The sequence below is a fragment of the Chrysemys picta genome, chromosome 11 (assembly GCF_011386835.1).
Source record: "Chrysemys picta bellii isolate R12L10 chromosome 11, ASM1138683v2, whole genome shotgun sequence".
NCBI lineage: Eukaryota > Metazoa > Chordata > Testudines > Emydidae > Chrysemys > Chrysemys picta.
The window spans coordinates 75,289,294-75,314,546 of record NC_088801.1 but is presented as its reverse complement, the minus strand read 5'-3'; the positions used below and the strand labels follow the sequence as shown (position 1 = coordinate 75,314,546).

The 25,253-nt window shown below is 41.5% G+C and overlaps 1 protein-coding gene across 2 annotated transcripts in view; it reads left to right on the top strand.

Moving 5' to 3' along the window:
• Positions 1–25,253, top strand: part of UBE2F (ubiquitin conjugating enzyme E2 F (putative)) — a 136,700-nt gene that overhangs the window by 89,129 nt on the left and 22,318 nt on the right. For both annotated transcript variants that reach the window (XM_065562221.1, XM_065562220.1), the window contains 2 exons: positions 5,991–6,023; positions 9,194–9,256. In XM_065562221.1, the coding sequence (XP_065418293.1) occupies positions 5,991–6,023; positions 9,194–9,256 (96 nt within the window). The remainder of the gene's footprint in view (positions 1–5,990; positions 6,024–9,193; positions 9,257–25,253) is intronic.

Below are 25,253 nucleotides of genomic sequence, written 5' to 3'. Positions count from 1 at the left end.
TATTTAACTACGTAAGTATATTTGTCAGTTATAAAACACAATCCATACAAATATAAAAAATAATAAATCAAAATGAAAAAAATAGACAAATTTGGTAAACATTTGCTGCATAAAATAGCCAAGACGCTAATAATACCAATCATCTTGCATCTTCCTTAGCCCCCAAAGCCCAGTTAAATAGATGGGATTTGCGATGTGCTCTGACAACGTACAACCTTGCAAATCTGCATATTTAATAGGCAAAATCCTGTGTTCTCTGGAGCCAGCTTGACCTAAATACTGTGTCTAAGATCCTGAATTCTAAAGAACCTCAAAACAGCAGAGAAGAAATTTTGGAACACCTTAAGATAAATTATCAGCAGTGGAATAGTTAACGATATGCTGAAATTTAAATTGTCCCTATTTTTCTTAGAATTAGTATCCTGCAGATGCCACTGCACTGGTTTGCCTCTGGTTCCCATTTGGAATGTTTTGTCACAACCAAAAGAGCAAGGAACCTAAGGTCCCCTCTCTCCCAGACCTCCCTCCCAAAAAAAGGCTTCAATTCTGCATCAAGTTCTACAGCCACCGACTGCAGTCACATACTATACGGGTTGTTGTTAATACGCAGACTGCTAGTTTCTTCCCACAAATATTGCTAAACTTTTTTATGCAGGTGTAGTATTCATGATTTAAAAATGCACTTTGCATGTTCCTTCTATTTTTAGTTCTTCTATTTATTCACAAATTCACGAATAGGTCCCTAACTCGTTTGGGTCTCCCAGTAGTCTACTGACTATAATTGTTTGACATGTTTCATTGTTTTCTGCATAAGTAGCCTATCTGTATGTAGTATTGGCATTCAAAATCCCATATATTGATGTATACAAACATACGTATACAGTATGACTTTTTTACACAGGGCTAAATTTTTGGTTGGCTCTGTGCCAGTGTGGTAGAATGATGAACTGGGCACAGGGAGCCTTTTCCTCTTCAATGCATTTGCACTGTAGAGGAAACCACAACAAGCTGGGATGATTTAGTTGGGGTTGGTCCTGCTTTGAGCAAGGGGTTGGACTAGATGACCTTCTGATGACCATAGAGATTCATTGCCATGGAAGCAAATCCCAAATAGTGGCATTGATGGGAACCTTTCACACTTATAAAACGATAACTGTGAATCTTTTATAACAGCTATCAGAAACTACTAGGAAAACTGACCCGAACCTTGGCCGGAGAAACTTGGTTTTGTTTCCACAGTGATTATTCATTATTTTCCATGACGACTTGATTAACGCATTGTCCCTTGTCAGCTTCTTGATTTCCTTAAACAATGTGTTGAAGTTCAGTCAACATACTTTCACGTAGCGATCTTCCCAGGACACAGACGCTTTCTCTGTTTTACAGTTGGTTTGGCCCACTACCAATTTGTGGTCCTTCTGATTGGCCTGGCTACAGCACTAAGTGTTTACTAAGTGCATGGCAGTAGTCTCGGCCTATCTCAGGCATTGGGGTATCCAGATTTACCTGTACCTCAACAACTGGCTGGTCAAAAGCAACTTCAAGGCTCAGGTCCAACACGACATCACTGTACTACAAGCCACGTGCCGCTCCTTGAGACTACTGGTCAACCACAAAAAGTCCACGTTAGTTCCAGTTCAAAGGATAGAATTCATCGGGGACGTGCTCGACTCGACCCAGGCGAGATCATTCCTGCCGTTAGACAGGTTTCAGGCCCTGATGGACCTCATCGTGGAAGTGTCCGCGTTCCCCTGACAACAGACCAGGTGTGCCCGCGCCTGCTAGGCCACAAGGCAGCTTGCACATACGTGGTCCTCCATGCCAGACTCGGCATGCAGCCCCTGCAGCAATGGCTGGCATAGACCTATTCCCAATCCAGGGACCACCTGGAAAAGATCATAACCATTCCTCCGGCAGTTCTCACCCCGCTGCAATGGTGGACCGATCGCAAGAAGGTCCTGGAAGGAGTCCCATTTAACAGTCCCGCTCCATCTGTTGAGCTAGTGTTGGACGCTTCGGACCTCGGTTGGGGGGCACACCTCGAACCCTGGAGGAGACAACGTTACACATAAATGTCAAGGAGCTCAGAGCGGTCCGGCTGGCATGTGGGGTCTTCCTGCCGTACCTGTCGGGCAAAGTGGTGAGAGTCCTGACGGACAATACGGCCTCGATGTTCTACATCAACAGGCAAGGAGGAGCACGCTTGTCGGCTCTCTGCCAAGAGGCTCTCCGTCTCTGGGACTTCTGCATCGGTCACGGCATCCATCTGGAATCTGGTAACCTCCCCAGCATCAGGAATGCCCTAGCAGATCACCTCAGCAGGGACTTCTCCTCCCACCACGAGTGGTTGCTCCACCCAGAGGTGGCCCGCATGATCTTCCAGAGGTGGGGAACTCCCTAAGTAGATCTGTTTGCCACCAGACAAACCAGAAAGTGCCATCGGTTTTGCTCCCTCTCCAATGCCTTCCTCCTGTCGTGGGCCGAGGGTCTGATGTACATGTTCCCTCCGATCCCTCTGGTCAGTTGGGTCCTAGTAAAGATAAGAGGGACAAGGCACAGGTTATCATGATTGCCCCTGCACTGGTTCGGCATGCTCATGAACATGGTGGTGGCCCCTCCCTGGCTCCTTCCCTACCATCCAGACCTGCTGTCACAGGATCACAGTCGGCTCCTATACCCCAACCTCGAGTCTCCACACCTCTTGGTGTGGATGTTCCGTGGTTGAACCCGGAGGAGCGTACCTGCTCGGAGGAGGTCCCAGCAGGTGGTCCTGGGAAGTAGGAAGCCATCCATGAGACTAATATACCTGACTAAGTGGATGAGGTTTTCCCACTGGGTGTGGGAGCGTGGCATTTCTCCCTCGCGTTCTTCAGTGCAGTCATCTTGGATTACTTACTGCAGCTCAGGAACCGGGGTCTGGCGCGTTCTTCCATCAAAGTGCACCTTGCGGCCATCTTCGCATTCCAGCAGCCAATCCAAGGTCAGATGGTCTTTTCTAATGACATGACCGTCAGGTTCCTGAGGGGCCTCGAGAGGCTTTACCCTCAGGTACGAGCCCCTGTCCCACAGTGGGACCTTACCTGGTCCTCTCCAGGCTCACCAGCCCACTTTTTGAGCCACTGGGTTCCTGCTCCCATTCCTATTTGTCCTGGAAGGTTGCTTTCCTGGTGGCAGTGACGTCGGCGAGACAAGTCTCAGCAATTAAGTCCTTGATCTTGGAACCGCCTTACACGGTGTTTTATAAGAACAAGGTCCAGCTGCGGCCCCACCCAGCCTTCCTGCCGAAGGTGGTATCTTCCTTCCACATGAGACAGGATGTATTCCTGCCAGTGTTCTGTCCCAAGCCGCACAAGACTGCTGAGGAGAGACGTGTGTACATGCTGGATGTCCGGAGGGCCTTTGCTTTTTACTTGGAGCGTACCAAGCCTTTCCGTAAATCGATCCAGCTCTTCATCGCTACAGCGGATAGGAGGAAGGGCCTTCCGTGTGGTTTTTTTTTGCAGAGGATTTCCAGCTTGATCACCTCTTGCAGAAAGACCTCTTACAAGCTAGCAAAGGTCCTGCCGCCGCCGATTGTCAGGGCCCATTCAACTAGAGCGCAGGCGTCTTTGGCAGCTTTCCTGGCATACATCCCGATCCAGGACATCTGTAGAGCCGCGATGTGGTCCTCAGTCCACCCACTCACGTTTCATTATGCCATCACTCAGCAGGCTAGAAACGACGCTGGGTTCGGCAGAGCTGTATTACAATTGGCGCAGCTGTGAACTCCTACCCGCCTACACTGGAACTGCTGGGAGTCACCTAATATGGAATGGACATGAGCAAGCACTCGAAGAAGACAAGACAGTTACCTTTTCCGTAACTGGTGCTCTTCGAGATGTGTTGCTCATGGCCGTTCCCGCCCTCCTTCCCCACTGTCGGAGTTTCCGTCAAGAAGGAACTGAGCACGGGGAGCTGGCAGCACCCGTTATACCGCGCCATACGGGCGCCACTCCAGAGGGCACCAGAGCCAATCCCCTACGGATACTGCTGAGGGAAAAACTTCCAGCACCGGTGCATGTGGCGAGTACACACACCTAATGTGGAATGGACATGAGCAACACATCTCGAGGAACACCGGTTATGGAAAGGGTAACTGTCTTTTCTCCCTCTTCCCAAACACTTTTTTGTTTTCTGGCCCTGAAAATGAATGATAGCATGATAATTAGATCATTTCTGGTGTGGATGACTGCTCAACACCACATTCTTAAGAATTCTAGGCTATTTGTGCACCTTAAACATCTGAAATTCCTACTCTTTTACTATTAAATTTAACAATAATGTTCTGTCCGTGTGGAATACCTTAATGACTTCGAGGTTTGCAGTGTTTACTAGCCCTGATGACTTTAGAAACTCCATTAGAAGAAAGTGCTGAACAGGCTAAAATATTATTCCCTAATGTTACTTTGCTGATCTGCATGATTAAAAATAGATGAACAGAGGGTGTTTTTGTATAAAATACATAAACAGGGCCAGGGAAAATGGGGTAGTAAAAAACAAAACAAAAAACTACTATTGATCAGATAATGCTGACACCATGTCCTCTGCCAGCCTTTGTAATCGGTACTATTGATAGAATTGTTAAGGTATTGTTATGTATTACAACAGCTCATCATTTTGACACCGTTCTGAGAGACCAGCATAGTAAACAAGCTAAAATGCATCCATTTATTTAACCTTTTTTTTAAGCAATATCGTATGATGTTAAATGAGCATAAAATGCATTTTGTTTTCTATGCCATAGTAAGAAGGTCTGTTTCTGTAAGTGTTTGTCTGCATGGCCAAAAAAAATGTGCGTTGAGATTAGGACAACTAACTCACCTTAGCTCTCCAGGTGTAAACTCCTAGTGGAGTCACAGCACTGTAGTTTTACTGTGAGGTAAACTAGGTGAGGTCAGTCACAGGCTAGCGGGTATAGTGGTGACTTTGTCTATCTCATGGTAAAAACTACAGTGCCTCATCTCCAGTAGGAGTTTTCAGTGGGATGCCTAATACGTGCAAGATATCTTGCTGTATAAAACCCACCTTTTTTAAAATTGAAGACATACTCCGAGAGAAGGTTTTCTAGGAGCTCTGTTTTACAATTCAGTTAATTGTAGTAATGTCTTATCACTTACTCTTGCTCATTGTTTGTCAGCCCGTGAAATTTGTAACTCAGGACACACACCTGTAGGCCAGACACTAATGGAGCTGGAGTTAAGGAAAATGTTAAATCAAATGAGGGAGTCTCAAGGAGCAACACTTCCATCTAGTTCACTGATTTCTTACTGTGAATCTGTAATTGCACATTGACTGTCCCTATTCATTTAAAGAAAACTTGGAGGTAGAGGTGAGCAAATAATTTGCAATGAATAATTAATTTGATAAATGTAGCCTCTTCTCCTACTTTCAGAATATTCACATACAGATGAGTTTTCTCAGATTTGATATTCGTGTCTATTTGACAAATATTTTGTCACATTTTTGTATGTTATGGATTGATCATGTACAGTTCCACGCAAGTATCTGATACCTCCTATTTGAATTCTGAGCTGTGATGCTCAGTTTTTATTGGTGTGGTCAGTCACTCGGCATTGTTTCTTTTCCTTGAACGCAGAAGGGGTGTGAGTGTGGCTGCAGAGAGTGAATATTTATACAAAATTTTAAATGGATGTGTTTATGTTCACAGAAAAATTATTCACCATGCTCTGCTTGTACTTGATGATGGTTTTTAAATGTGTCAAAGGTGCTTAAAGCACTGGATAAGTGCTTTTTTACATGTTATATATTGAAATAAATATTGGGATAGGTTTAAACATTTTGGATATAAAGAAAAGCCACCCAATACTCTCCTCCTTTCCTAGATTTAAGACTTTCCATCATTTTGCTGGGTTAATAGAAATGTAAAGGATGTTAAAATGTACAAAATACTTCAAATGCACATGACTGATTCTATTGTTTTTCCTTTTCAGGATGTTGTTTGGGGATTGAACTCTCTATTTACAGTAAGTGAGATGATGCAATGGATAAAGCTACATTTTGTTTTCCTTGCCAGGTGGTTTTTAAAGTTACTTGGTATAGACCTGATCCAGTGTGTCTTATCGTTAATGTTTGTGTTCCTCCTGTCTTTAGTGGTGTTTAATTAGCCCCGTATATTAGCTAGCCATGGGGATTATCATACAGAAGGGCATACGCTGCCTGCTTAATATTTCTTTTTACTTATAGTTATAAATCTATGGTGCGGCCTTTGGTAACGAGTTGTATAGGGTTTTCCACAAATCCTAAATTCCTTCCGCGAGTTATTGTGTGGAGGTAGGGGAAGGAATGTGAGGATTACTTTGGTAGATAATTGGCATTGCTGTACCCCTGAAAAATTGAGGGTTGGGATAAACAATTGCCATCAATAAACACATGTTGAAGGTGTTAGGAGCTCCAAGGAGCTCCCACCCCCAGAATGAGAATAGGGCCTGACACTGACTTAAAACATGAGATTGCCCCGTGGAATCCCACATGACATGAAAGGAGTTGGCAGGAGCAGGAAGTCCAAGCCTCTTATTTACAAGAGGCAGCTGCGAAAAGTGGAGGGAACATGTAAAACCCTAGATTAATGTCAGGAACAGGCAGGACTGGTGCCAGCAACCCTTACCTCAGATATACAACAGAAGCCAAGAAACTGTGCCCATCAATAGATTAGAGGCAAGTCGAGGTAGCCCTCCTTCCCTCTGAGGCAGAGGTATGGAGTGTGACTGTCATGGATAACCTTGCTGCTGCCTGGTGGAAGTGGGAAGGTCAAGGGAGGAGAGCAGAGGGATCATGGTCAAGCTGGCCACCGGAGCGCTCATTGCCATTACGCCCTTCAAGTGCAGGTAAGGGTCACCCTAGCTTCTCCAAAGAGCTACTCCAGTGCACAGTGAAGCACCTGGGACAGGGAGCAGAGTTGCTGGCATTGTCTGCCCAGCCCTATTTCCTCAAGCTCCGGCTCAGACAGAAGGATTCGGTCCCTCATTTCCTGAAGGAGGAACTGGGTAGCTGAACCATCACTGCTACCACCAAGAATATTTTTCTAAAATGTGTTGAATAGACAAATTATGGCTGCAGGGCCCTGGGAAACAGAGCTTTCATGGGCCAATGAGGCTTAATTTTCCTGGTTTAGGGTCTTTAGTAAATTAATTTATAAAAAGATGGGAGAGCACGTGCCTTTTCAATTCAGAGTAATTGTTTGTGCTGTATTCTAAGTAACTAAAATAGGGTGAGTCTGTTTTAGAGAAACAAAGAGTGCAATCCTGCAATAGAAATACACACAAAACTTGTATACAGTGTGATCATCTGAAAAGAGTGATGATTGTGCATGACAGACTACAGAGATTTGTAATGTCCTAGAAGACTCTCAGCTTCACAGACTGCATCTTGGATTTCCCCTGTGCATATGCTCAAAGGCTTTTTGTAAATAATTAAGTTTTCAAAAGCTGGTGTGGGCTTGTTTCTAGAAAGAAAGGAAGGCAAGTGAATGATTGAGAGTCTTGCTCAGCTTTTGGTTTTGAAAGGAAATTGAAACTTGTAAATTTGTTGGGGAAAAAAAAATCAATGACCATAGAGATTCATTGCCATGGAAGCAAATCCCAGATAGTGGCAATGATGGGAGCCTTTCACACTTATAAAATGATAGCTGTTATAAAAAGAGTCACTGTTATCACAAACTACTAGGAAAACTGACCCGAACCTGGACCAGAGAAACTTGGTTTTGTTTCCATAGTGATTATTCATTATTTTCCATGATGGCTTGATTAGCACACTCTTGTCAGCTTCTTGGTTTCCTTAAGCAATGTGTTGAAGTTCAGTCTTTCTGCAAATACGGCACAAATAGCAGAGCAGGTGATACATATTACAGACACTATGCAAGCCATGCCAGTAAGCTGTAGAATGCACTTGCAGTGTTGTCAGCTGAAAGGAGACAGCTGCTTTTTCTGAGGGAGGAATTGCTGAGGGATGGATGTTTAGAAGAAAAATTTAGAATGTTTAAAATGATGGTATGTAACCCTTTCATACAGTTTGTGTATATTCACCCTCAGCACCCCCATGTTTCTCATTTTTTTGAGTTCAGAACACCAGTTTTCCTGGATTCACAGAACAAAATTTGGAGGAAATACTATTGAGGCTATGTGATGTGGCCCAACATTAGAAGGTCACACCCTTTGTTGCCTCTCTAAGCTGAACTGTACACCCAGAATGAAAGAGAGAGAGAGCAGCATGTTAAGCTGCTGTCTGTGATGAGTAAGCAGCAGCAAGAAGCTCCAGAGATTCTTCTGCCTGCAGCAATTTGATGGGTGGGGAGTAATGTGTAGGGATGTGGAGGCGGGGTAGCAGGGACCAGATCATGGGGGGCAGAGATGGGAATCATGGGCAGTTATAGGCATCCCAACCTGGCACTCAGAGCTGCTTTGTCTTCTACCTTCTATGTCCCTGCTTCTACCCCCCTTTGTCCCTGCGTCTGCCCCCACCACTCCGGGTCTCTGCTTCTCCCACCACCTCCCTTACCTCCACCACTACTACCCTATTCCTGCAGTGCCTGCTGCTTCCCCCACTCTGTTCTCCCCGTTTCCCCCCTAAAACTCTCTAAGGTTTTCATGTCTGTCAGACTCCAGCCGACACAATCTCCCCACTCAGGAAGTTACACTGTTGCCTCTAATATCTGTAACCAGCAGCAGGGGCTGCCAGAGAGAGTCCTCTGCCAGCAGCACCAAACAGTTTGTGGGGCTGATTTTCCTCTAAATCATTTTTCTAGTTTTCCACTTTTCACCAAAATCAACGGGGCTCTGCCAATTGATGCCTAGAACATTCCTGGAAATTTTGGACTTGATCAGAGGTGATGTTCAAAAATAATCCTGTGATATCCAGACAATCAGAAAAATGCCATCAAGTTGAGTGTAGAGCCGTGCTTCGCTTGGCTAACAATTAATCAAGGGTTGGATTGTGACCACCAGTCTCGTTTGAATTTACCCCCCTTAGGGTCTAAACCAGAGATCTGCAGGTATAAAAGAAGCGATTTCACTAAACCTACTGCACTTGCTGGCCTCATCTGATATGTTTCATCACACTAAATGTATTTTCAACCTCTTACATAATATGATAGCTATTTTTTTCTTACTTAAAAAAAAATCCCCTGGCTCTTTTCCAGGATCTCTTGAATTTTGATGATCCTTTGAATATTGAGGCTGCAGAACATCATTTGCGGGACAAGGTGAGTCAGCAGCTTACTGAAAGTATTTTGTTCCCAAACCAGTATACACCTTGTGCCTTAGTGTTCTAAATCAGTGCTTTCCTTGCCTACTGATAATGGGAAGCCGAGTGACTCAATATACCAGCTTTTTTAACAAAATGGAAAAAAACAAACTTTATTATAATAGTGATGATTCCAGTATATGGTGCTTATTTGTCAAACCATCATCCATTACATATATTTTGCTATGTTAAAACTTACCCAAATATAATTGATATCACTCTTTCAAAGGTACGCTTTCCACTGAGAGTCCAATGTATTCTGTGGATCAGATGGTCATTTATGGGTCTGAAGCTGTTACCTCATACTGCCTTAAATTTGCATCACTGTCTTTGAGCAGACCACCTCCTCTGCCTCCCCCAAAGAGGCACCTGTTTCTTGTGTAAGTGTCTTACACAGCCCCTGCATTGCATGTTTTACATTAAGCCAGAGGGAACAGGAGGCTTTTAAGAATGGTGAGCAGTCCTGCTCTTGTCAAAACAATGCTCACTGATTCAATTTTTCCCATATAAAATAAGAACTGCACAAATCAAAATATGGTTTATCAAGGAACTAAATACTGGCCTAAGTAATAAAGAACTTCAAAAAATATGACAGATTTCAGAGTAGCAGCCATGTTAGTCTGTATCCGTAAAAAGAACAGGAGTACTTGTGGCACCTTAGAGACTAACAAATTTATTAGAGCATAAGCTTTTGTGGACTAGTCCACGAAAGCTTATGCTCTAATAAATTTGTTAGTCTCTAAGGTGCCACAAGTACTCCTGTTCTTTTTTCGAAAACTATATGTCTTAAACTGAGAATGTAATTGAAGATTTAAAGTTAATGGGTCTGTTTGAACCTAAACTCATAAGGATGAGTTAATTCTCTTGATATAGACTCTGTAATTGACCCGAACTGTTTATCTTTAATATCAGTGCATATTCCTGAGACATATATTCGGGGAGGAGAGAAACCAAAGATGTTTCTACTGTTTTGTGGAGTCTCAAAATTGTCTTTTTCAGCACACATTGTCTAGGGACACGCTATAATTCATATATACATGCAGACTCTCATATGCATAGCAACTTTCATTTGAACTAGTTTAAAATCAATTTATCATGGAGGGTTGATGAAGGCACTTGATGAGGCTTCAACATGATTTTATGTGGAAGCTTTTGCATTAGATTGGCTAGAGATGTCCTACATAGCTTCAGTTTCCCGTTTTAGCCTGAACAGTTGTACTTGTAGGGCTTTGGCGCTCTTATGGTTTAGTGTTGAATTGCAAATTAACCACTTCTGGCTTTTTTGTTGTTGTTCAAGTTAAACACGATGATTAAAGAAATTCTCCAGATTGATAGTGGTTGGAAGCGTTCAATTAAAACAAGAAGTCAACCAGCAAGTACAACTTCTTTAAGAGAAGTGCCAGTATATCTAGCTTAGTTTTCCCAGTATTTCTTATAACAATATAGTACAGTAAATTCTGGTATTCATCTGTGTTTGTGCTTTTTAGACAAACCAGAGTGGAGACACTCAGCATGAAATTGGGAAAGTTTTAGTCCAGCTCCTGCCCTCAGTTCCACTTTTAAGGAATTTATTCCCTGGAACTACAATAAAACCAAACGAGAACCCCTTTTGAGCAGAGGATGTCCTGGAGCTTTACTAGCCACTACATAGGAGAGAAACTAGCCATAAATAAAAAGACAAGAAAATGGAGCCGGTACATCTAAGAAAGAGTGAGCTGGATTCTCTTCCTTCTTATGCAATTTAAGACAGAATTGTGCACTAAGATATAGTCATTTAAATCTGTATAAACCCTCTGAGGCAGTGAGGCTACACAGGTATCCCTGAAAGGATAATTTGGCATGTCTGGAGACTTTACTGCTCGTTGTGAAGTGCCAGAAGGAAAGAATTCAGTTTGACTCTGATATTAGGTTGATTTTTACAAGGATTTTACCACTCTACTTGCAAACAAGGATTTGCATAAAATATGCTGAGACTGTAAACATGGATACCCACAATACCTTGCACTCTGAAATAAACCATGCCCATCATGCAATAATGTCTCACTCGTCAGAGAATGAAAAGCCAAGAGTTACTATCCTGCATCTCTATAATAGACTCACAAATTAAAATCCACAGTGATACTAAGAAAATGCTTGACAAAGCCCTGGCTGGGATGATTTAGTTGGTGTCGATCCTGCTTTGAGCAGGGGGTTGGATTAGATGACCTCCTGAGGTCTCTTCCAACCCTAATATTCTATGTTCTATGATTCTATGAAATGCTAGTAATAGGATTTTCAGGGAAAGATTTGTTTTAATAGCAATTGGGGAATGAGAGGTAAAGTTTGAAAATACATACTGCTATACCAGGCAGTGTCAAATGCTTCTTCGGGTGATATGCAGTGTAGTTGAAACCATGTCGGTCCCAGGATATTAGAGAGACAAGGTGGGTGAGCCAATATCTTTTATTGGACTGATTTCTGTTGGTAAGAGAGACAAGCTTTCAAGCCATCCAGAGCTCTTCTTCAGGTCTGGAAGTACCTTCCAGATGCTGGGAGTACCTTTCCGAGACCTGAAGAAGAGTTCTGCGTGGCTCGAAAGTTTGTCTCTCTCACCAACCGAAGTCGGTCCAATAAAAGATATTACCTCACCCACCTTGTCTTTTCAAGTGATAAGCAGTCTTGGGAAGGTTTATCGGGTTAAAAATCTTTTAATTTTTGAATGAATTTCTTTTTTTCCCCCCTATTACGCAGAGGCTGATAATTTTTTTAACTGCTTTAGAGAAAATTAATAAATTTCCTACTCAGGTAACTTGATTTGTTGTAGCAGTTGCATCTTCAGTTCACTTTTCCATCATGTTGTATCACGCAGAGGTTGCTTTAATTTATGAATATACGGCACGGTGTTGGAGGGCTTCTCAGGAGGTCCCTCGCTGACAGTGACACTTACTGAGGTGACTCGACTGCGGTAGCAGAGGATCTATACTAGCTATTGGTGCATCATAATCATCATGCCAGCAGCCAAGGTAGATAATGGCTGCCACCTGAGGGGAATAAAAATGTTTACAGTAAACAGAAATGAATGGGCCTGACAAGCAACCTCAGAGAGGGAGATGAAGAGAAGTGTTTGATGATTTGGTCTGTCTTCGGTATATATGCCTCATGTAGTGTATATGTACTATCCTGAAGTTAAAACTCTGCAGTGTTTTTGTCCTGTCTCCTCATATGTGTATTTAGAAATATTTTCATACCGTTAAGTTATTGAGAATTTTAATGAATCTTTTTTACTAACGAGATACTTTTAGACATGTCTTTAATTTCAAGGGTAGCCCTAGGGTCTGAAACAAATGTTTCAAGAAAAGAGCTTTTGTAGTTAGTATTGTGTGTTTGGCTTCCAGCAGCAACAGAAATGCACATTAAGCGTTCCCTTGTGATTCGCTAAAGGAAGTGATAGTGTTTTATTGATGTCATTTCACTGGACTCAAATTTGAAGTGCTGAGACCCTCTTGCTGCCAATTTGGCTAAATATGCCTGTCTGATAGGAGTAGTAACAGCTAATTAAAAGCCAGCCTCTGGTTATTTATGTAGAAAAACTGAAGTTTATATATCTCATTAGTCTGGGTTAAGTCATAACAAAGATGTCTGCTCTCTCAGAGTCTGGAAAAAGTCCTTTAGTAGTTTGTGTTAAGGCACAGAATTTGAAACCTTACTATTCGAGTCTTAGAAAACAAGTGTTACATTGTAGATATAAGCAATAAGGAAATGCTTCTGAATCGGTTATAAGATTAATAGTCACAGATTTTAAGGCCAGAAGGGACTGTTATAATATTCTAGTCTCATGTCCTGCATAACAGAGACCATAAAAGCTCAGCCAGTAACTTTTGCATCAAGCCCATAACTCTGTTTGAGTGGTAGTATAGTTTTTTGAAGGACATCCAGTCTTGATTTAAAGACTTCAAGTGATGGAGAATCCACCATGTCCATAGGTAAGTTGTTCCAATGGTTATTTACCCTCACTGTCAAAAACGTACATGTTATTTCTAATCTGAATTTGTCTAGCTTCGGCTTTCAACTATTGTGCCTTTTTCTGCTTGATTAAAGACCCATCGACTATCAGAAATCTCTTCTCTTGCAAATACTTGTAGATTATCATCAAGGCACCTCTTAACCATCTCTTGCATGAACTACATAGATTTAGCTTCTAAGTCTCTCACTCTAAGGCATGTTTTCCAGACCTCAGATCATTCTATAGTACTTTTCTGAACACTTTCCAATTTTTTAGTATCTTTTTGGAAGCATGGACACCAGAACATGGACGCAGTATTCCAGGAATGGTCTCACTGATGCCATGGACAGGGGTAATAGTACCTCTCTACTCCTGCTTAATATTTGCCTGTGTATGCATCCGAGGATTGTGTTTGCCTTCTTTGCTACAGCATTCCATTGGGAGCTCATGTTCAGATGTCTATGAACCATTAACCCAAAGTCCTTTTCAGTGTCTCCATTCTAGGATACTGTCCCCTGTCTTCTAAGTGACCTACATTCTTTGTTCCTAGATCTATGATCTTGCATTTGGCTGTATTCAAACACATACTGTTCAAATAAGCTCACTTTACCAAACAATCCAGATCAGTCTGTATAACTGACCACTCCCTGTCATGATTTATCACTCCACCGATTTCTGTCATCCACAGGTTTTACCAATAGATTTTATACTTTTCTTTCATATCATTGATAAAGTTTTTGAATAGTATTGGTCCAAGCCTGCTGCCTGTTGGGCCCCAGTAGAAATATCAACTGAGCTGGGATTCTTTAGTTGCCCAAGGCAGTCTCTGTGACCGTAACTATTTGAATAGAGCCACAGTTGTAAATTTAAGACCAACTACACTGGATTCTGAAACTGCTCCACAGGATCAATGCGGTTTAATTTTGATGACTTTTTGTTTAAACATTAGATGTTCTTGCAGTGCTTACTGTTATATGCACAGCAGGGCTTAAATTCAGTTGGAGCTATCAGGAGCAGAGCTCTGATAAATGTTTTCAGACAAATGGGATGGAAGCCCCCAGCCCCAGTGCCCCCCTAGGGCTGAAGCCCCAAGCCCCAGAGCTCTGGGAAATACTCTGTGAGGATTTAAGCCTGAGTGCACAGTGCAGTTTGGAAATAAATGAACAAATGGACTTGAATTGATTCACTTTCTATGGTAGCTGAAGAGGATGAAAATTCAGTGGTATGCCTCTGTTGTAAATAGAAAACCAAAACAGTATAATAGACTCATAGACTTTAAGGTCAGAAGGGACCATTATGATCATCTAGTCTGACCTCCTGCACAACATAGGCCACAGAATCTCACCCACCCACTCCTGTAACAAACCCCTAATTATGCCTGAGTTATTGAAGTCCTCAAATCGTGGTTTAAAGACCTCAAGGTGCAGAGAATTCTCCAGCAAGCGACCCGTGCCCCATACTGCAGAGGAAGGCGAAAAACCTCCAGGGCCTCTGACAATCTGACCTGGGGGAAAATTCCTTCCCGACCCCAAATATGGTGATCAGTTAAACCCTGAGCATGTGGGCAAGACTCACCAGCCAGCACCCAGGAAAGAATTCTCTGTAGTAACTCCACCCCATCTAACATCCCATCACAGACCATTGGAAATATTTATCTGCTAATAATCAAAGATCAATTAATTGCCAAAATTAGGCTATCCTATCATACCATCACCTCTATAAACTTATCAGGCTTAGTCTTGAAGCCAGGTATGTCTTTTGCCCCCACTGCTTCCCTTGGAAGGCTGTTCCAGAGCTTCACTCCTCTAATGGTTAGAAACCTCTGTCTAATTTCAAGTCTAAACTTCCTGATGTCCAGTTTATATCCATTTGTTCTTGTGTCCACATTGGTACTAAGCTTTAATAATTCCTCTCCCTCCCTGATATTTATCCCTCTGATATATTTATAAAGAGAAATCATATCTCCCCTCAGCCTTCTTTTGGTTAGGCTAAACAAGCCAAGGTCTTTGAGTCTCCTTTCATAAGACAGGTTTTCCATTCCTCGGATGATCCGAGTAGCCCTTCTCTGTACCTGTTCCAGTTTGAATTAATCCTTCTTAAACATGGGAGACCAGAACTGCACACAATATTCCAGATGAGGTCTCACCAGTGCCTTGTATAACGGTACTAACACCTCCTTATCTTTACTGGAAATACCTCGCCTGATGCATCCCAAGACCGCATTAGCTTTTTTAACGGCCATATCACGTTGGCGGCTCATAGCCATCCTGTGATCTCCTCCTCTGTCACTTCCAACTGATGTGTCGCCAATGTATAACCAAAATTCTTGTTACTAATCCCTAAATGCATGACCTTGCACTTTTCACTATTAAATTTCATCCTATTACTATTACTCCAGTTTACAAGGTCATCCAGATCTTCCTGTATGATATTGCGGTCCTTCTCTGTATTAGCAATACCTCCCAGCTTTGTGTCGTCCACAAACTTTATTAGCACATTCCCACTTTTTGTGCCAAGCTCAGTAATAAAAAGATTGGTCCCAAAACCGATCCCTGAGGAACTCCACTAGTAACCTCCTTCCAGCCTGACCGTTCACCTTTCAGTACGACCCATTGTAGCCTCCCCTTTAACCAGTTCTTTATCCACCTTTCAGTTTTCATATTGATCTCCATCTTTTCCAATTTAGCTAATAATTCCCCATGTGGAACCGTATCAAATGCCTTACTGAAATCGAGGTAAATTAGATCCACTGCGTTTCCTTTGTCTAAAAAAATCTGTTACCTTCTCAAAGAAGGAGATTAGGTTGGTTTGGCACAATCTACCATTCGTAAAACCATGTTGTATTTTGTCCCAGTTACCATTGACCTCAATGTTCTTAATGACTTTCTCCTTCAAAATTTTTTCCAAGACTTTACAGATGTCAAACTAACAGGCCTATAGTTATTCGGATCACTTTTTTTTCCCTTTCTTAAAAATAGGAACTATGTTCTTGCTAATGGGCTTGCAATTTCATGTGCCAGTTCCTTTAATATTCTTGGATGAAGATTATCTGGGTCCCCCGATTTAGTCCCATTAAGCTGTTCGAGTTTGGCTTCTACCTCAGATGTGGTAATATCTACCTCCATATCCTCATTCCCATTTGTCATCCTACCATTATCCATAAGCTCCTCATTACCCTCATTAAAGACTGAGGCAAAGTATTTGTTTAGATATTGGGCCATGCCAAGATTATCCTTAATCTCCACTCCATCCTTAGTGTTTAGCGGTCCCACTTCTTCTTTCTTTGTTTTCTTCTTATTTATATGGCTATAGAACCTTTTATTATTGGTTTTAATTCCCTTTGCAAGGTCCAACTCTACATGGCTTTTGGCCTTTCTCACTTTATCCCTACATGTTCTGACCTCAATAAGGTAGCTTTCCTTGCTAATCCCTCCCATCTTCCACTCCTTGTAGGCTTTCTGCTTTTTCTTAATCACCTCTCTGAAATGCTTGCTCATCCAGCTTGGTCTACAACACCTGTCTATGAATTTTTTCCCCTTTCTTGGGATGCAGGCTTCTGATAGTTTCTGCAACTTTGACTTGAAGTAATTCCAGGCCTCCTCCGCCTTTAGATCCACAAGTTCTTCAGTCCAATCCACTTCCCTAACTAATTTCCTTAATTCTTTAAAGGTTAGCCCTTTTAAAATCAAAAACCCTAGACGTGGATATATTTTTGTTTATCCTTCCATCTAGTTTGAACTGAATTAGCTCATGAGCACTCAAACCAAGGTTGTCCCCTACAACTATTTCTTCTGTGAGGTCCTCACTACTCACCAAAACCAAATCTAAAATGGCATCCGGTCTTGTTGGTTCTTCAACTACTTGGTGAAGGAATCTATCAGCTATCGCATCCAGGTGCCCTATTACTAGCACTTGTCTATATTGTCCAGTCTATATCTGGGAAGTTAGTCTCCCATGATCACACAATTCCCATTAGTGTTTACTTCTTCATTAAAAAGTTTAAAGAGATCTCTATCCATATCCAGATCAGATCCCAGTGGTCTGTAGCACACCCCAAGCACTATCTCAGGGGAGGCTCTAGTAGCTTTCTTTCCCAATGTGATTTTTGCCCAGACAGACTGTCTTATCCATTCCATCACTTCTTATTTCTTTACAGTCTACCTCATCATTGATATACAATGTTACTCTACCACCTTTGCCTTTATTTGTCTTTCCTAAACAGCACATACCCTTCAATACATGTAATCCAGTCATGACTACTATTCCACCATGTTTCTGTCATCCCTATAATATCTGGTTTCACTTCCTGCACCACAGTAGCTCTAGTTCCTCCATTTTGTTACCTAGGCTCCTTGACTTATTATTCTTGACTTATTGTCCCATGCTTATGCTAGGAAACCTCACTGCCTTCCTGGCAGGTAAGGTGCTGAACAGAAGAATTTGGATCTCACAGCATCTTTCAGCTGTGCTGCGGTTTATAACAGTCTTGTCCTTGATGGACTAATAATGCCCACAAACAAATAAAAGGTACTGCAGGTTGCTAACTCTTTATCACTGAAATTTGATTGTACTAAAGATGTTTCTTAAATAACATCAGAGCTAGCTATATTTTTATCTCTCTGCTCATACATAGGAAGGGCATAGCAACTTGTAGGGTTTTAAAGTTTCCCTTGAAAATCCATTTGTTGCTTCTAATTGAAGAAGAAAAGCATTTGAAACACAGATAAGTGTGTTCAAACATAGCTCTTTCTTGATCTTTTTTCAGTGACTACCTTTTGAGATTAGTTTTCCCCATTAGATATAATTTAGCCAAAGTAGTAGATTATTTTGCATTAAACTGCATCTGTTTTAACATGAAACCTTCTTTGATGCATCTGTATGAAAAGCGCAATATGGATGTAAATGCATGTGTGACAATACATCGAGTCAGTGATCGAAGCCTTTCCTAGGCAAAAGAATAATAAATTATATAAACTGTATTTAAATCCTGAATATGAGGGAAATGTTTCTGATTATCAATTTTTCTGTTGGATCTTTTGGTATGAACAAAAACAAATCTATTCACAGTAAGCACATGATCTTACTGTAATCCTTTTCCTACCACTCCCCTGAGCCTATGTTGTTTGTTACTGTCACTTCTTGTCACATCAGAAACTTTAAAAATTAGAAGCCCTTTAGATTACGATCCATATCTTGTCTTGATACTCTGAAGCTGTCAGCCATATCTCTAGGTGCTAAAAATACTAATGGCTTAAATCATTAAAGTACTCTTTTGGGTAGGTAGTCTACATGTCAATAATACAGCTTTTTTTCCCAACTGGAGGCACCATGCAGAAGTAACAATTGCTGGTATGATCTGTTGCTCTCTCCAAATCATTGGCACTGCAAAAGGCATAGATTTCCTTTTCCTGTTCAACCACTGGCGAAGATTTGTTGCACAAGTGTTGCAGCATATGTATGGGGCCCACCTCTTGTCCTGATCTCCAATTTTGCAGCCAAAATAAAGGTGATGGCTTTCTTAACCATAGTGCTTATACTGCGCTTTTGTGATGCAAAAGTCACTTCACCACAAACATAGCAGAAGTTATCTGCACTGTTCACACAAGTACGAGGCATCTCTGCTCACTTTAGCTAAACAGAAATGTGTCCCTTTGCAAAATCAAACACTGACAAATAAGAGAGCACGACACTGTATGATTTCTAGAGCTGATATAGGGCAATTTGTTCAGCAGAGTGTTGTAAGCCTCATTATGATTGCATCATCCATGACTTCTAGGAATAACATGATGCAATTCATATCATGCATGATGCAATACCAGCTTCAGATTGCATCATTCATTGTTTTGCCTAAAAAGCAAGTACTGTCCAAACCCAGTCATAGATTTATTCATAGATCCAGTCAAAGATGTCTGGTTTAAATTGAGATCCCTTCCCTTTATAAGTCACTTATTCTCCGCCATTCCCAAGTCAAGGGTTATATATACTGACCCAATAGCATATCTTGAAAACTAGAGCCAATCAACAATTTTAAGCATCATTTTCGTTCTCAGTGACCCAGAATTAGTAAAGTTTGACTACATTTATTTCAGAAGCATTTTGGCTGTAGAGCAGTGAAATTAGAAGCCTTTTAGATTACGATCCATATCTTGTCTTGATACTCTGAAGCTGTCAGCCATATCTCTAGGTGCTAAAAATACTAATAGCTTAAATCATTAAAGTGCTCTTTTGGGTAGGTAGTCTACATGTTAATAATACAGCTTTTTTTCCTCCCTGAGCTTTGAAACAGTAAAATATAAGTCTTTAATGTGATGCGGTTGATCTTGAGCTTTGCCTTTAGAGGAGAAATATGCATACCAAATCTCTGTGGGCCTGGTCCAAAACGCATTGAAGTCACCGAAAAGAACCATTTCTTTCTGTGCATTTGTGGCCGATCCTATAATGAAATCCCTCAATATGAAGGTGATCTAGAGTGCAGATTGATATTTTCTTAAGAGATGTATAAAGTGAAACTGACTGGTGCTTACTCCTACTGTCAGCAGCCACCTGTTAGGATTGTGATAATTAGTGGAAAATAGTCGTTAACTTGTTTGTTAGCTGTCTGCAGTGCATCTTTCCTATAATCAGACAAGACATCAGCTTCCTTCTTCTCCACCCTCCAAACAACACCACTTTAAATTAATGAAAAAGGGGCATTTGGAAATGACTTCGGGCTGAAGTATGTTTATTTACTAATAATCTAATTCTTCAGTTAAATATTGGATGTGCTGATCAGTTTAAACAATTAGAAAGATCAACGGTTGCTGTTCAGTTGCTATACTGTAACATATGATGGTGGAGTGAGATGAACGGAGCATATACATTAGGTTTTTTATTAAATTAATCCCTCTAATTTATTTTTCTCTTGTGAGCTATCTAGATTGGAATTCTGCCATTAATTTTGGGGTTTATGTAAAGTCTGAATAAAATAATTATTAATTTGTAATGTTCTATTATTTTCATTGCCCAGTCTCTTTATTCAATTTGAATATGATATTATGCAGTATGAACCAATCTTGCATTGTAAACCGTGCAGGTACCGTCTCTACTCAGAGTTCTAGGTACAGGACCAGAGCCTTAGTGTTCAGGAAGCCTTTAGGGGTAGGAGGGTCGGTATCTTTTTTTTTTTTTTTAAGAGGGTAGGAAGGGGAAGTTTGTAGCCTGACAGTGTCTCATTTGTTCTTGACTTCATTTTAATCTAAGCTATTGGATTCTCACTACCTAATTGTTTCATAGTTGGTTTTCCGTATTAAATATATGGAGAGCGTTTAAAAAATGAAGATCACACCTAAATGTCTAGTTATAAGGAATTTCATAGGAGCAGTTTTTAAAAAAAACTTTAGACACGTTGGATGTCTGACTGCATTTACAGTCTTCATTTAGCATTTGCATATTAAATGACAAAGGAAGAATTGAAGCTTGAAAATATCTGTGTTGTAGAGTATTTTAGATGTCTGAGCGAAAAGTCTGTAATGCTTTCTGTCTTTTATTCATGTCAGAAATGCCTGGTGATCCTATTAGAACAATATTTCATGACCATCATAAAAGGCAAAGTGGCGTATGGGATATCAAGATAATGTTTTTCGTTCCTTCGGTGTACGTTAACTTCTTTTATTTAAAACTTTTTGGTTTGGTTTGTCTTTTCTGGGAATTATGAGATTGAGTCACCTGTGAATAAACGTCTTCTGTCACAGCGCTAAGATAATTAGGTTTGTGTGGTTGGAGACAAAGATTGACAAGGTTGGCTGACCCTAATTCATTGTATTGTATGCTTACTAATGCTCAAGAGTCAATCATATTTTTGTAGCTATTCCCATGTACAAAATTTGGAATATTAAACCCTAAATTGTAGTGATTATTAATAGTGTCACAGAATTAATATTTTGCTTGGCGATAGGTGACTAACATTGGTTGAAATTCAGTAAAAATACTTCACAGTAAAACATGTATTTTGTCATTTGAGTATTATAAAATGATTTCTGGCCCACATCTTTTAGCAGACCTTTTCATCAGGAAAGGACAGATGATAAATGCATGGCAAACAGTTGCACCAAAAATAATTCTAAACCAGTGCTTAATTTTTCTGGATAATTAAATTTACTTGGAGTTAGATAAGCAAGATATCTGAATTAGCTGCATGGTCCTTTGACACAATGTTCTTTGAGGAAATGATGATTGCCGGTGAAATGGGGCTGTATTTTTGCAAAGTAAACAAGAGCATATGAGAGTGCTGTAATCTAATCACCAGCAATGTTTTCCTAATATGTAACATATTTGTAGGCTAATAATGCGCCTTCATTGTTGATTATATTAATTTTGACCCACTGTTATTCCATAAATCATCATGAAGGTAAAACTAAGAGCAATAAATAAAATTCATCATAAGAAAACTTTTCTCCACTTTTATGAGTGTAGTATTCTGAAACGTATAGAGAGGTGCCTGAAACTGAAACTTGATTTGGAAGTGCCTATCAGTCAGTTGACTGTTTTATTTTTCAAGTTCAATTGTTTAAAAGTTAGTGATGGCTCAAGGCAGCTGGAAAGCCAGTCTCAGAATATAAAATAATATTCTGAAAATAAACATTTTAACTCATAATTTCAACACAGCATGCCTTTAAAATGTCTTTTACTTAAAATCCCCTTCCTACTGAACTCCCTTCTACAGTTCTTTCAAATATGGTTGTCAGTTATGTGGGAATAAATGAATCCTAGAAATATAGGGCTGGAAGAGACTTCACAAGGTCATCTAGTGTAGCCCCCTGTGCTGTGGCAGGACCATCCCTGACTGGTGTTTGTCTAACCTGTTTTCAGATGACGGGAGTTCCACAATCTCCTTTAGAAGCCTATTCCAGTGCTTAATTATCCTTATAGGTAGAAAGTTTTTCCTAATATCTAACATAAATCTCATTTGCTACAGATTAAGCCAATTACTACTTGTTTTACCTTCAGTAGATAGGGAGAACAATTAACTATAACTATCTTTGTAACTACCCTTAACATATTTGAAGATTGTTCCCCCTCAATTTTCTTTTCTCAACATTAAACATATCCACTTTTTATAAAACTTTCCTCGGAGGTCAAGTTTTCTAAACCTTTTATTATTTTTGTTACTCTCCTTTGGACTCTCTCCAGTTTATCTACATCTTTCTTAAAGGGTGGTTTCTAGGACTGGACACACTACTCTAGCAGAGGTCTCATTAGTGCCAAGTAGAGCAGGACAGTTACCTCCTGTGTCTTGCATATATGTTGCATCTGAAGAAGTGAGGTTTTTACCCACGAAAGCTTATGCCCAAATAAATTTGTTAGTCTTTAAGGTGCCACCAGACTCCTTGTTGTCTTGCATATGACAGTCCTGTTAATATACCCCAGAATAATATTTGCCTTTTTCGCCACTGCATCCCATTTTCGACTTGTATGTGAGTCACAAACTGAATACAATTTATAACCTCCAGGTCATTTTCAACATTACTACTGCCTAGCCAGTTGTTCCCCATTTTATAGTTGTGCAATTGATTTTTCCCCCCCCCTCTTAAGTGTAGTAGTTTGTAGTTGTCTTTAATGGATGTTTGCACTGTCCAGAATATGAATATATTCTCTCTACTAGCAGGATTAACAAAGGTTCTTAAAAGGTCAGTGCACTCTTTGGACATTCCTCACCTGTCTTTGCAAACTATTGATCCATCATGGATCAGGACACGGTAGTCATCCCGATGTCAAGACTTTTTCTCTCCTTTTTGTTAGCAATCTGTACCCGCAGTCCCACAGAGGCATTTATCTTTGGTTCTTCAGGCTTTAATGGGGCCTCCTGTTGAGCTCCAAGGGGAGACTTCATTATAGTTATTGTCATTTTAAAAATGCCTTCCTGCTTGCCACCAGCTCTGCTAGATGGATTGGGGAACTGAGCTTCCTTGTTATCTCTCCCATCTCTGCAGTTTTTTCCCCTTTCCATCTTCTACCAATATCCTTTCCCAAGGTGAATACCAAATTCCATCTCAGAAAGCCCATTGTCATCCTTAACGTATGTCCTAATTCAGTAACGTCCCAGCATGGAAAGTTACACCTGTTAGGTGTTCTGAAGTTTAAAAAAACCAGAAAAGCAACAAAAATATTTGTCTGCTTTTAGGATTGGGTCTTTAAATGCTGGATGAATAGCATCATAATAATGTAACAAGCCAAATCGGGGCGGGTGGGGAGGGAGGAAAACAAGTAATAAAACCTCCACTGTGTCTGATTTAGTGACATAACACACAGTATTTAGATAATCATAAACACGACTTTTTCTTAATGTTCTGAGGAGGTGGCAAACACCTTTATCAAATAATGGCAAGAATCTAACTCCAAGGGCTGTACTACTTGCATGTTGGAAATTTAGTCATAAACCTCATTGAGTGTCTTATTCTGCAAGGCCCTAAGCACCTTCAATTCCCATGTGAAATAAAACTGCAATTTTCAACCGAGGGTCCGCAGCCTCCTGGCGATCCGTAAGCAGGTTTCAAGGGTCTGCCAAGCAGGGCCGGTCTTAGACTGGCTGGGGCCCCGGGCAGAAAGCTGAAGTCCCCCTGCAGTGGGGCTGAAGCCAGAGCGGGACTGAAACCAGAGCCCTGCCAGAGCAGGGCTGCAAAATAGCTGCTGTGGCACGGGTGGGCTGTGGAGTAATATGTTTGGGGGGGTGGAGTAGGGTTACCATATCTATTAAATAAAAAAAAAGGACCCTCCATGGGCCCTGGCCCCGCCCATTTCCCCACCCCCACCCCCGCCCCAAACTCTGCCCCGTCCCCGCCCTAACTCCACCCCCTCCTCCCTCCCACTCCCAGCCACGGGGAAAGGGCTGCCCCAGCCCTACCGGCTTCATGGTTTGCTGGGCAGCCCCCAGACCCTGCGCCCCCGGCCGGCGCTTGCCCAGCGCAGCTGGAGCCCGGGAGGGGAAGCACCCAGCCGGGGGTGCAGGGTCTGGAGGCTGCCCGGCAAACCGTGAAGCCGGTAGCGCTTGGGCTTCGGGCAGCCCCCTTGCCTCCGGACCCTGCGCCCCCAGCCGGGCACTTCCCCTCCCGGGCTCCAGCGGCGCAGGGTCCGGAGGCATGGGGGCTGCCCGAAGCCGGTAGCACTCGGGCAGCTCGGCTCTTAAACAGAGCCAAAGAGTCAGGGGAGGAGCAGAGCCGCCATTTTCCCGGACATGTTCGGCTTTTTGGCAATTCCCCCCGGACGGGGGTTTGAGTGCCGAAAAGCCGGACATGTCCGGGAAAAAAGAGGATGTATGGTAACCCTAGGGTGGAGGGGAGAGGCTCAAGGAAAAAAAGATTGAGAATCCCTGAAATAAAAGACCGCATTCAACACTCTGGTTTTGCTCTGATTGTATTATACTGATTTTCCACACAATACTGTAAATAAACTGTCCTCCTAATTCAACCTGACACATCTACATGTATTACGATATCCCTGCAAGACTAAAGAATATCTTCAGGTGAGAATGCCATTACCTGTCATTCAGATCTTGCTGCACTCTGTAAGGAAGAAAGGGCTAATTACAATATGGAGAGAGAAGCAAGCTGTTAATGACATTCTTAAAATTGTCCAACATAATCTTGCATAAATGAATGGAGATAAAACAAAATGTGACTTGACGTTTACTGAAGGGATGTTGTGTAATATCTAGCTCTAAGGCAATGGAAATAGCTTGGTATTTGTTAATTGTATAGATAAGTTATGGGACCTGGTATTCCATGTTATCAACCTGTTTCCTGTTGAGTGCTTGTCAATAGCCTTGAATTCACGACTTACAGCTCTGTGCTGCTTGCTTGGATTGCTGCCTTTGTCTAATTTATTTTCTAATTTACGGAGACATACTTAACGTGGCTAGGCAATAGATGAGGATACACCTGTCAGAGAATATCTAACCTTCAAATACGGCATGCACAATACAGAAAAATAAATGTCTGCA